General features: G+C 36.3%; 1 protein-coding gene across 1 annotated transcript in view; it reads right to left on the bottom strand.

Annotated features, from left to right (window-relative positions):
- Positions 1–837: 837 nt before the first annotated feature.
- Positions 838–13846, bottom strand: part of BOD1L1 (biorientation of chromosomes in cell division 1 like 1) — a 37477-nt gene continuing 24468 nt past the window's right edge. The window contains exons 16-25 of the mRNA XM_082050902.1: positions 13177–13261; positions 12117–12190; positions 10675–10750; positions 10560–10594; positions 8228–8273; positions 5294–5328; positions 5095–5179; positions 4500–4653; positions 3179–3322; positions 838–1980 (exon numbers count right to left, since the gene is read on the bottom strand). Of these exons, the coding sequence (XP_081907028.1) occupies positions 1872–1980; positions 3179–3322; positions 4500–4653; positions 5095–5179; positions 5294–5328; positions 8228–8273; positions 10560–10594; positions 10675–10750; positions 12117–12190; positions 13177–13261 (843 nt within the window). The 3' untranslated portion in view covers positions 838–1871. The remainder of the gene's footprint in view (positions 1981–3178; positions 3323–4499; positions 4654–5094; positions 5180–5293; positions 5329–8227; positions 8274–10559; positions 10595–10674; positions 10751–12116; positions 12191–13176; positions 13262–13846) is intronic.

Genomic DNA, 13846 nt, shown 5'->3' with positions numbered 1-13846 from the left:
TCGCTTCTGAACACAGATGTGAGGGAACAAACTGCAACAGATGCAGCAAAGGGTTCGAATACAATTGAAAGTCTAGAGAGCTGAAAAATGAACAGTTTTGCTTATTTAACGTTACAGAACAAAGAACTGAGAAGAACTCTACAATTTTTTGGTCTATGCATACTGCAGGGGGCAAAGGGGAAAAAAAGGAAAAAATAAAGGAAAATAATCAACTTATCCTACAACTGTGTATGAAAAAAGTGCATAAACATTTGTGTTAGTAATATACAGCTGTGTACCAGTAGTATGTTAGCAAGGTTTGTGTTAGTATGGCAGCAAAGTTAAGGTACAAATTAAAAGGAGTTAATTTTCAGAGCAAAGAGGTCTTTTTTTTTTTAGACTCAAGTTTGCTTTTGTAGCATACTAGGCCTGGTAATGGCAAGGTCCTTTCCCTACTGTTTATATACCTAAAATATATGCACCTGTAAACATTTAAAGATACTTATCAGGTAAAGCTTATAAATATGGCTCCAGCCAAATACATTTGTAAAAACAAGTTCCACAGAAATACAACTAAAGGATAATAAAATATGGCAACTCAGATTTTTGGCAAACATTTTATAATTTTTATATAAAAATCTCAGTAAGAAACCAAGCAGAATATCTGACGGAAACATCTGCCTTACAATAAGTTCAAAAAAAAACCCCAAAAAACAAACCTCACAAAAGAGAAAAAGAAAAAAAAAGTAAAATTCCAACCCCCCAGAATCCTTTTTAATTATAAACCAGAATATCAACAAAACACTTAAAATAATCTCAGATTGTTTGGCAACTCATCACATCAGAACAAGAGACACATTTGATCATAAGAAAAGTTTAACTTTATATACAACTTCACTTGAACATTTGCTCTTAACCAGAGTTAATATACATTAAAAAAAGATTCTGGCAATAATACCAGGTTTTATTTTTAATACCGGTGTATAAAATGTAACACAAAATGCTGAAGCTCTATAGTTAGAAGTGACATTTGACTTCAATGGGTCCCTCTGTTGAAAAAGACAAATACTGAAAGAACAGGTGTTCAGTTGCAAAATAAAACTGTTTCATTTCAGGGTAGCATTGGCTGACTGTGAGTAAATCTAACCTAATACTATTTATTTCTTGAGTTTGGTAGTAAATTCACAAGTGAAAATATAATCGAGTAAGATTACATTTTAAATTTTATACTTTGCCACAAATGTGAACAGAAAGGAGCCAACTCCCTTTCACTATGCTAAACTACTTTAACGCATGCGAGAAAAATACTTTATCAACTGTCTGAGCGTATTTTAGAGAACTTCAGGTTTTAGACAGCCCTGGGGGAGCAGACAGGAAGTTTCCTACTGACATGTGCATAGAATGTAAAATATATAATTAAAAAAACCTAAGGTATATACTAAAGTTTACAGACCAATGCTTTCCATATAATAAATAAAATGTCCATCATTGATTAGATTCATACACAGAGTAAAATACAACCTATTTTTACAAGTTTATGTACAAAGTGTATTAGTAGGCCCAGGGGTGCCTCGTGGGTTGGAAGCATCTGCATTAGCACGTCACATTGGGAAATCCCAACTTTCCAAGTCACTGATAAAATATATAACTACTTTGTTTTTCATTCAGATACAAAGTAAACTTATTTTTCATTTGAAATAAATGTACATAATATTCTGTATAAACAATAGTTTATAAAGCTGTTTAAAATGTAACTTAAAAAGTACTGCATTGATTAACTTAGAGCTCTGAAACAAGCACGTGCAAATCCTTTTGCTTTAAAAAAAATAGAAGCACAGATTTATTTTTTCTTTTTTCTTGACTCTTCCATGAACAGTACCAGCTGGTAGAGATTATCGTTTTGCCTTCTTGACTGGTGTCTCCTCTGTTTTCTGTGGGCCTTTCCTCCGTACCGCTGTTGGGCTGTCTTCCCTTTTACGCTTGGTAGACTGCACCTTTAACCTGAAACACATTATTAATAATTATTTTAACAATGGTAAGACCTATTGAAAAAAAAAAGGGTGGCCGGGCACAATCCTGTTTAGAGGATGCAACTTAATTGTCTGCCTCTGATGAATTACCAGGATAGATTATTCAAAAGCCTTCTACCAAAACATTATACAGGTGCAGGTCTCTCCATATGGTGACCTCGCACACTCCCATCACATCTTCGCAGGGTAATACATACTAGTTCTGTATGTTGAATAGTGCGCCGGAAGTAGAATTTGGGGCTAGAGCTCTCTCCTCCTTCCTCCTTTTTCTTTCAGAAAGACTTGTGGATTATAACAGAATATAATGAACTATGTTATCTTGTACCCTGTCTCACAAAGACAGCAGAACAGCAAGAGTCTTGCATACACAAGAGGGAGTACAGGGCAGACCACGTACCCTTATCTCTGTTTAAGCATCCATGTATAAACCCATCACATTTCAGCTGCAGCCAATTTTAAGTGTGGCTTGAACTCCTGGCCATTCATAATCATGCGAAGTAATTAACAAGCAGTGAATTGTGACAGCCAATCAGCACACGATACGTGTGTTCCTGAGGCTCAGTTTGAAGACACTGCCACATTTCAGAGTAGATGACAACCAAATGTATTTGGGCATAAAACCCATTTTACAGGTAAACTACAAGATGAATACCAACTGTGCATCACATTTATTACTCCCTTGGGATTTTACACTGGGATCTCAACTTTAAAAAGTTGAGCAGGAGGGAAAGGGAAATATTTTCAACACTTGATATAAGGACTCTCAGAGGTTTTCCTCTTTTATCAGCTGATCTTAGAAAGATCTTTGAAGCATTAGAATCATGTAATCATATGTTGCTTTAACCTGAAATACATCTGGTCATCCTCCCATTCAGGAAAGAATCACAGCTCAGGTTAAAATACTGTGTAACAAAATTTTCAGATTCCCCCAAGAGTTTTCTGAGGATGGAAAGAAAAAAAATTATTGTATTCCAAACATTAACGAAAAGAAGAAAAAGAGAAAATGTAAACAGATTAAAATCCTTTGAAAGCTTTTATAAATCACACAAGAACAGAACAGAGCAAAGCTAGACTGCTGTTTGGATTTTGCAGCATTCTTATTTAAGGAAAGGATCAAGGTAGTGGCTTCCAAAACAAATAATAGAAGTAGATTCAACTTCAATACTTACTGTGTCAATGGAGGAGATTTATTAATTTTTGTATCACTTGGAGATCTTTTTTTTGCTGCTAGGTTCTGTCGTTTTCTAGGAGAAACTGAACTTGGACTGCTGCCTTTAGAAGTTGCACGTGTGGTTGGCTTGCTGGGCTGCTTTCTGTAATACAAAAGAATGATGAATGTATATATAACAAAATACTTTTACCAAGTCACTTTCTTCTTGCATTCCAAGTGCAGAAAATTAAGACTGCACAGTATTTGCAACAAGTAAATCAAAGTTGCCAAAAGAAAGAGTGGAATAAACTCCAACATTCTCATGCTTCAAGACAAACTGCAACACCAAGTTGTGTATTTTAATATAAAACGTAGAATCGAAAGGCTACTTTACGGACAGTATTTAGTATCTAACTAAATAAAAATAATAGTTACAAATCTGCAATAATTCTGGTACGTAAGTGTCCATGTTTGAAAAAAATAGCTTGTAGTATCAGCAGAAAAACAAAAGCAGCAAAGGTGAACAGGCTGCAGAAGAAAAGAGAATTTGCTTATCCAGTGTAAAGAAACTCACGCTTGCTTCAATATCCACCAGAAAAACTGGTTATGGGCAAACAACTTCACAGTTTGGGCAACAGGTTACTTAAGGCAGAAAAAATGACAACCCAGCAATGCTTAAACAGCCCCTTCCACAGAATTATCCCAAATGTTACTTATAAAATGCAGACTGTTTGCAGCATCTTAAGGTACAGATGCTTTATTACAGTCAGATGAAGACTGACTAACTGAAAACAGAACTCTTGCCACCACACTAGTCTTTTGCAATAAAATTGCCTTCTGAGCTTGCAGATCACCATGCTAGAAACAAATTCCTCCAGTGCTGCAGATTAATGTATTTATCTTTGATAATATTTGGAAAAAGAAACTGACATGGAAAATTATATTTTCACCTTGTTCCAACTCCAAATATCAAATGGTGAATTGCACAGTTAAGTCAGAGGTCCCTTTTTACCTATCAGAACTAAGTGCCCTCAGATCCAACTCCTGAGACATCACTAGGATGAAGATTACCAACAGGAACAATTCTTACCTTATATTCAAGTACATGTATTGAGACCTTAACAGTTTCCCCACCTCCCCCACCTTTCTCTTCATCCCTAGAAAAGTGATACTAGAATTGGAACCAGAATTATTTGGGAAGCTCTCATCAATTTAAACAAGTAAAACCCCCAAACTAACAAACAAACTCACAAGCAACAAAAAACCCAAAGCAAACCTCACAATAACTGAGAGCAATGTAGAAAAAAACTCTTACTATTGGTGTCTCTACACACAGTTACCTTTGAGCCTCTAATCTTGTGGCTGATCTAGTTGTGGCTCCGGAATGTGCTTCATCATCTTCCTCACCATCTTCCTCCTCACCTTCCTCCTGCTCTTTTAGTTCATCTTCAGAAGACGTTAATTTCCGACGTTTTCTTTCTGGCTCCAGTGTTTCTGTCCATGTAAAATTTTACACATGTGCTATAATTTTTCAAAAGCCCTCCAAAAGGATATGGACACTAAGTTTAGAAAAGGTATTCTATTCACAAACCCCATTTTAAGTAAGTAATTTTCCATTTCCTTTATGCGTCAACATTTTTAGTTCATACTTGTTTGACTTAATCTTGCTAACACATTCACAATAGTTTACTTATGCAGCTCATAGCCAGAATTCACAGAAAATTCATGAGGCTTTATAGAAGCATCTGGGATGTAGCAATTCTGACATAAGATTACAGCAATTTACACATATTTACATAATATTTACACTAGCTGTAACTCAATGATTTTTCCTCAAGAAAGGAAAATTGAATAAGGCTTATCTTGTTGGTATTAGTAAACTGAAAGGCACAGTAATCTCATTCTCTAAGGAATAGCAGAGTTTCATGTTTTTACCAGTTTCCTCTGATTGAACCAGAGAACGCCTGGGCTTTCTTCCCCTTTTACGCACAATCATTTCTGCTTTCTCAGCTTCATCCTCCTGAAAAAATACAATGGAAGCAAGTAAGGCAAGAACAATTTAATTTAAATAGAAGACAGACATTTTTCATTACATACTGCTTATAAACTTACAAATTAAAATAGCTACACTTACATTTGTTGTTTCTTTCTTATTAGACGTGTCTGTACCTAAAAAGAAAGAACACGAGTTAATCCTGAACTTCAAATCTTTTGCCAATCAGTTTAAAAAGGAGTTCTTTCCAACTCTGTCAACGTTGCATAAACATCACAGAAGCTCAGGAAACATTTAGAGTTTATCTAATTTAGAATATGGCTTTGTTGTATTATGTTATATACAGAGACTGGGACAATGATTAATTTCTTTTTTAAAGTAGTAAGACTTTATATGACTGACATTATTTATTGCTTTGTTGCATATGCTCTTTTGTTTTAATGGAAAAGCAAAAGTTACTTAGTTCTTCTAAGTACTGTCAACCAATTACAGAATCACAGAAAAATTTAGCTTGGAAGCAGCCTTTGGAGGTCATCTAGTCCAACCTCCTGTTCAAAGCATGGCTAAATTAATTGATCTGATCATACTGCTCAAGACCTCGTTCAATCCAATGTTGAAAGTCTCCAGGAACACAGTCCCTCCAGGCAAGCTGTTCTAGCACTTAGCGATGCCCATGGTGAAGCACCAAGGCAGCTGTAGCTCCGCAAGGCAATATCTAAAACCTGTCTAATATGTGGCATGCAAATTATGTGACTTTCTCTATTGAAATACTTCTTAGACTGGCTTATGCATGTTCAAATACATTTATAACTCTCAGACCCATGTCTCAGCCTGGCCTCTCTCCACGGTAGATGCTTTCACTTCTACCCTGATAAACTCTATGATAAGAAAGATTATTTTACAAAGCTTTTGAGCTTTGTCAAATGGAATTATCTGCAACACTGCAAGGATAAAAATCCTTAGTAACAGGAGAGAAGCAACCTAAAAAAAAAAAATGCAAGTTTTTACACCTTTTTTCCCCTGTCATAAAATTGCTGCCTATTTTTGTCTTCTGAAAGCTACACAAGAGACAACACAAACTCTAAACCCATTGCTGATTAGACTGAAAGAATGACAGAAGAATGTTCACAGATAGATGTCAACAGATCTCAAAGAGCAGAAACATATTCTAAAATTCACCCGCAAGTTTTTTGAAGTTCCTTTGTTAAAGTTAAGTGGAAAAAACTTGTACATAAAAGCAAATGAAATAAAACACAAAGATGTGTAATCATTCAGTGAGGAAATACAATAAAACATAGGACTGTCCACTGTGTTAAGTATTTTACACAAAGTAAGTCTAACATTAGTTCTGCTGTGTTCGAAACACAGATACTTGAAAATTCTGGTACATTTTGGCAAATTTGTAGCAAACGGTTTTTGACTGAAGAACATTCCATGTAAGTACAAGACATGTCTTCCTTGCCAGACACAGTCCTCTCTTTAGGATGTAAAAATGGAGTACTTTTGCCTCAACAGAAATGCAAACATAATAAGCCATAGTATTTAAAAATCTTGCTAACTTTACAGCAGCAACTGCCGGTTACCACAAAATAATTTTAATTTCAAGCTCAGTGTCAGTGTTATGGAGGGACGTTGCCTTCAGAAACCAGATGTGTCTCAGCTGCATGAGCTGCACTGACTGAAAATAAGTTCTCTGCTTCTCACCCTACACGTGAGTCTGTCCCTACCACAAACCCTTGTGCAGAACATCCCAGAATTACCAGAATAAGTGAACTGCACAGAGGGATTCCATTTTGTTTTCTTTTCACTGCCAGGTGTTTTCAGATCCTTTTCTTACATGAATGCTAACCTATGGTGAAAAGTTGAACAGGATATTTAATCCACTTCATACACTCTTCTTAATATTGCTGTGACATCAACAGCCTTTTTACCTGGAAAATGAAATGTTACTTACACTATATCAAGGTTTAAGTACACAGTTAAGTGTCTGTCTTTTTGAATAAAAAGCAAACCAGAAAGCACTTTTACACCTTTCGTGCATTCTTGTCTGTTCTCGTCACAGTTGATAGAAACCAAGTACCACACAACCAGCTAACCCTCCAGAGGCAATTCTGATGTATATGGATTAAAGCCAACATTTTAACAAATGCAGAGAAAATAGGAAACAGTCCATATGTGCAGTGCAGCTAGATTATTATCTCTGTAGAAACCTAAACTTTTGGAAACTCCAGAAGACTTGTTTTGAAGACCTGTTTTCTCAGACTTGTGGCCTGAATGTTTGTATTTGTTTACAAACCCTTTTCTAACCTGCCTTTCAGGTTTGTCTGCTTCCTGAATGGATTTTAAAGTCTATTTTAGGAATGGCCATAATTAAAAAGCAATGTTTAAACAACCAGGGCAGTTTCAGACTCCATACATGTGAAAAATTGACTACGCCATCTACAATTCACCAGAGTTTGACCTCTTACAAATCACAGATATATGAACAAGATAGAGAAATAGAAAAGTATCTCACTTTATTTGACTTTTGTTTGAAGCAGTAAAAGTACATTTTTGTGTAAAGTTAAGTGATCATCTTCTAAAGATCTTACAGCAGTTGTGAAAGGGGAAATAGCCCCTCGAGCTACCACTAAGTTCTTTACACACATATCCACAGATAATCCAATTAACTGAAAAAATTTGAAATTTTAAAACAGTTAGTGCAGTAAGTGTGATCAAATGGAATACAGTCACTAAGAACCAGTCTGATGGGGTACCTACCTGCCTCTGAAGCTCTGCTGTGTGTCTATCCACACAAACAAGTTATTTGTTATATTTTGCAATGCATTATTCAGCACTTAGCAGTGCTGAGGCATTTTTGAAATAAGTTATTAAGCTGCTCTTTTTTTGAAGTAAAAACTCAGTAGAATTAGGGACATATCTGCAGTGTTCTGTTTACTCAGATGTTTTCATACGTTGATGATACTGACTGCCAGAGATGATGTTTACGAAGGAACCATGTGGTTTCCTTAAAAAAACCTATTTTATTTCTTCCATCTTTTGTTTTATTTGTTAAAACAGATATAATTTCCTTACCTGTTTGAGGCATTTTTCCTCTATTCGCAAAAATAGGAAACTGCAGCTGAAATTTAAAAAAAAGTAGTTTCTTTACTTCAAAGAGAATCAGAAAAATCTAGGATTGTATTACATAAACACAGAAACTTGCTCCCATTTGTAGTAGAACCTATCTGCAAATCTAGAAAACGTGGACACTGTAATAAGATTTGGAGTTTCTTAACAGTAGCATGCATTTTTCCCATTTATGATAAAAAATTGAAACGAGTCAAATCAGCCCATACACAGAAGAAATCATAGCAGTTGCAGTGATCTGACACTAAAGTAATAGCAATAAAATACAGTTAAAAGCAGTTTCAGTCAAATACATTTCTGAAAACTTAATTATCAACAATGCAAAAAAGAAATCATGCAGTCACTTTTGTAACCACACACACAGATTTGCAGAATCACCAGAATTTTGTATTTACTCAGAATGTAGAAAGAACTATGTATAATTAAATAATCTCCTATCATGACTGTCCCAAAATCCTGTTGCTTTCATGACTGAACGACTACACTAGGATATCTGTGCTTCCTTTGAAGTAGCAACATATTCTCAAAGCAGCCTAGGGAAAACTGTCACACAAAGATAATATCTCACCTTCCAGAACCATTATCTCAAATGGAAGGCTCCTGGAGCCAGCCTGTAACTGACTGACACACCAATAAGTCATCACTAAGAGATACAGGACCTTTAAAATAATCAACCTAGAACAAGGTGATTATTTTCCAATACCGAGGGTTCCAAGGTATATCAATTTCTGAGAGGGATTTAAAAATTTGTTTTAATTCTTACTTGAAAATAAAACTTAAAAAAACCCTGAAGAACTCAAACAACAAACCCCAAACACCATAGAACACACTAGTTGGGAAAAAAAAAAATCAGGGAAGATTAGCAACTATAATCATGGAATGGTTTGTGTTGGAAGGGACCTTAAAGATCATCTAGTTCTAACCCCTCTGCCATGGGCAGGGATGCCTTCCACTAGACCAGGTTGCTCAAAGCCCCATCCAACCTGGCCTTCAACACTTCCAGGAATGGGGCATCCACAGCTTCTTCGGGTAATGTGTTCCAGTGCCTCACCATCCTCATGGGGAAGAATTTCTTCCTTATATCTAATCTAAACCTACTCTCAGTTTAAGGCCATTATCCCTTGTCCTATCGCTATACACCCTTGTAAAAAGTTCCGCTCCAGCTTTCTTGCAGGTCCCCTTTAGGTACTGGAAGGCTGCTTAAGGTCTCCCTGGAGCGTTCTCCAGACCGAACAACCCCAGCTCTCTCAGCCTGGCTTCACAGGAGAGGCGCTCCAGCCCTCTCACCATGTTCGTGGCCCTCGTCTGGAATTCTGAAACAACTCCATGAGACCTGCTGAAGGGGCAGGACTCAAAGGGCTGCCTGAAATGCTGCAGGGACAGACCAAGCAGGGACAAACTCGTGCTGTCACCTAGGTCAATTCCCAATACTTCTGACAGCCATGCCAGCCAGTGCCTTACCAAGCAAACAGGCAGAAAACATGAGTTTCAATGCAACTTCATTGTTAAAATCACCGATTTTCTATGCTATAATGTTGATTCTGACATAGAGGATTTCCCAAGAGAGGAGCATTCCACCAGAATAAATCCAACTAGCTGGACTTCACAAATGTGCCTGATCCATTACCTGTGCTGTAATCCAACTGGATTGCAGAAACAGTCCCAAAATAACCCTTTCTTAGCAGTGAATGTACTTCACAAGGGTTGAAATTGAGATATTGCTGAGGTACGTTTCATGAGCTCTTAAGTAACCAACCAGCATATCTCTATCTTTTGAATGAACTGTACACACTGTAATATAGATAATACAACTGTATTACACAATACTTTATTTTACAGATATTAAGACTTACTATGAGCTATTATTATTATAGGTTTAGTAGAGATAAAAATAATCTCAAATCTTTGAAACAGTCACCCTTGATATTCAGGCCAAAATTACTCTCAGCACAAATTAAGAGACATATATGCACACAATCAGAATTTCACCCTGTGTACAAGCATTTTGCTATCCAGCATAACACTTAGATTTGTATCAAGCATGTTGTACTAAACTTGATCCTCCTAGGTTATTTGCTGTGCTTTGACTTAATAGTATATTTTGCTTATGAAGTTCACTTATATTAGGACATACTAAAAATAGCTTTTGTTTGCTTAGACCAAACTCAATTATCAAGTTTTCCATAAGATATTTCTGAAATATCATTAACTGTTTAACAGATAAATGGCTCTTGAATTACTGTGTTTAAATGCACCCAAACAAAATAAAGGCACTTACATTCCCAGTGCTCATATCAGCTTTTGACTCCCCACCTGAGGGAAAAAATATGAATTCAGAACTTGAATGTCACTATTTTCTTTGTTTTTCCAAACAGGTATTATGAACTACTTACCACCAGGCTGTATAGCTTCAAGAGGATATTTACGAGGCCTTCCCCTTTTCCGTTTCACTATTACAGGCTGATTTTCCTATTAAAAGTAAAGGACAAAAAAAATTTACCTACTGCAATGGACATTTAGCATTTGTGCAATGTAATACAAAGATTACTGCTAACTTCAGAATGTGGTACTGGCGGAAGTAGCGCCCATCAGTTTAAAAATATAGATGAGGCAGGTTTCATAGGAAGAGACGCTACCTGTTATGAAATGCATTGATAGAGCTGAAAGGAAATGAGACAACAACTAATTACACAAACCTCTACATGGCTGGCCTCAGGCACAAAGCATGCCTGAGAACACAGTGCCTTCTGCCCTCTTCCCCCAACAGCTCTATCTCAAATGCTGCCGGCTTACCCCATATATCCCACTACATCTCTTCAGTCTTAGGAGAACTCCAGACTTTGTATCATGCAAGTCCCTTTTCCCAAGGCCATATGGCACAGGCTACATCTTGTAACAGCTGAGCAAGTGTCATTAAAACAGTCAATATCCTAGTTATTAAAATACACAGGTTGGTGATGTTGTCTGTATAAACAGGGCCTTTTGTAAAAAAGGCCCCTTACTTTAAAGTTTAAGCTTTAAAAGACAACTTTAAACAAAGAATATGGTCAGATGTTCGGATCATAAAGATCCATAATCTCAGATCACAAAATCCCCAGTAACAGACTTAACCTTCTTTCCTTGTAAATTGGAAAAAATGCCTCATTCACCATTTGCTGAAATCTAGTTGATGTCTCCCCCGGCAAGGGATCTTAGTAACTCAAGCCTTGACTGAACAAACGTGACAATTTATTCTTTAAATTTTCTTCTACTTCCAAATTTGAAGCAAAAAAGCAAATGACAAAACCTAATGTCTTGATGAGAACCGTGTCCATTTCTAAGGACTAGCAACAATTTTAATATCTAGGGTTCAGATGCTTGTTTCCAACCACCACTGTAGACTACACTGTAGACTATCACCAGTTAATGCCTAAAGGATAACAAAGAGTTTTAAAGTTGTTCAGTAGTAACATTTTTGTAAAGCCAAGTTATATTTGTTAGTGACTAAACTGTCCACATCTCAATTACAAGGTTGTCAGAAAACAAGATTTCTATACAACACAACTCTAGAATCGCTTTTGATACAGTTTATAAGTACTATGATATGTATGAAGGGAGTTCCTTCTACTTCAATAATCAGCCACTGATGTCTCATAGTCTTTGAGTTTTACACTTTTTGACACAAAACTACATGTGTCTTTGGTACTTCACAGTACCAAACAAAACTTTTCACAGCTATTTTTTTGTTGGTGAAGTCAAAGTTTTAATATTGCTGTCAATAAAACATACACAAAGTACTTGCTTTCAGTGTGAACCTACATTATCTCAGTTAGTTAACATGAATAAGACCACTCACCTCTGGAGAATTTTCATTTGATTCTAGACCATGCTTTTCCTTTCCAGACATTTCATGTTCAATGGTAAATTCATCTTCACACATAGCAAAAAAAAAAAAAAAAAAAAAGAGAAACTGTACACTTTTGTTTAATCAGACAAAGAAAAAGGTACAAGCCACCACCTCTTCACTAAAAGCGTTATTTCACTCTGTAGCCCAAAATTCCCTAAAAACACCCATCAGAAACGAACACTATTTGCATTGTAGCAAATAGTGGTCTACCAGAATGCTTCCCTAACACTAGATGAGTTAGCGAGGTCTTCTAAGTTAAGGTGAAAACAAAAGCTCAAGAGTGTGACCCACTGTAAAATGGCAAGACATATACAAGCCACTATTCAATATTCTCCCATGTTCCAGGAAACAGGATACAAGGTCATTACAGAACAGTTTCAGACTTCTTAACGTGTTCACTGGAGAGATAAAACTATCAATATGTCAAACTAACATTAAGAAGATATTCACACTGTTCTCACAGAGACAGACACAAGTTACATCAAGGCCAATGTTAACTCTGTGGACACACCACCTTTTACTATTTATTTTAGTGCAATTAATGAGTCAACTACGACATTGCAACTTGCACACTCTTTCCTGATTGGTTTTTCTACAGAAACAAACAGGACAGATTTTGATTGTGAATATGTCATGTTACTTTTTTTAATGAAAGGACACCCTTATTTGTAGTCAGAGTTAGGAGAAGTTCTTGTCACATATGCTGATCATGCTGTTTCCTTGTCCACCTGTTTATTTGCAATTGGCTTTCCTACCCAAGGCACATACTGAAGCAATAAGGGAGTAGATGGGCAACAGCATAGCAGAAACATCAAATCTGCTCTCGCCATACGAGAAACTAGGATTAATGCATTAGTTGATAGGAGTAACAGAACAGACAGCGACTAGAAAACATATGCAAGTATTTGCTGGGATCAAACTGGGATGAAGTGCCTAATTTCTATCAGAATCATGCAAATAGCATTCAGTACAGGATCAGAAAATTGCCCAGAATGGGTAGTTTCATTACCTTTTTCTTCCATAGTACTTTTAGGAGGTGTACGCTTTACATCAATTTCTTTGGACACTTCTGCTGTATCACCTGAAATAACTTCCTACATTATTTTGAAACAACAAAGAAAATAACATCTTACTACAAATTAAAGATCATTGTCAATTACTTATACTAAAAACAAACACACACTCCAATAGATGAGTCACTATTCTACTCATCAAGATTCTGTAATGTCTTATAAAAGCTTTGATGCTGAGAAGCTTCACCAGAATCAATGGGTGAGACAGTCTTACTCTTAACAAGAACATCTATTTTGTTCTGGAAGGGATCAGAGCAGACTCAGAAGTCAGATACAGGCTGATACTCTCTTGCAGATGTCAGATCAGTACAACCATGAAGATGACGAACTGACTGGACAGCTGGGATCCAGCAATTCTCCATGCAATCCCAAGCTCCTCAGTATTGTGCAAATCAGTTCACGACACCTCAAAGGGATTCAGGTGCTGTGCACTACACAGATTCCTGCCTTTTTTTTTTTTTTTTTTAATCTTCGCCTTGAAAAGGGAATATCATTCTGTAGTCATTGAATTTTTATTTAAGACAATGCAAAAGTAGCTTACTGTTAATAATGAAAATACCTTCCAAAATAAATTGATACAGAAATAAAAACTTCCATCTTGTTTAC

Source organism: Streptopelia decaocto (genome assembly GCF_964273445.1).
Source record: "Streptopelia decaocto genome assembly, chromosome: 4".
NCBI classification, from domain to species: domain Eukaryota; kingdom Metazoa; phylum Chordata; class Aves; order Columbiformes; family Columbidae; genus Streptopelia; species Streptopelia decaocto.
The sequence above is the reverse complement of the archived record's forward strand: the minus strand, read 5'-3'. Positions and strand labels throughout refer to the sequence as shown.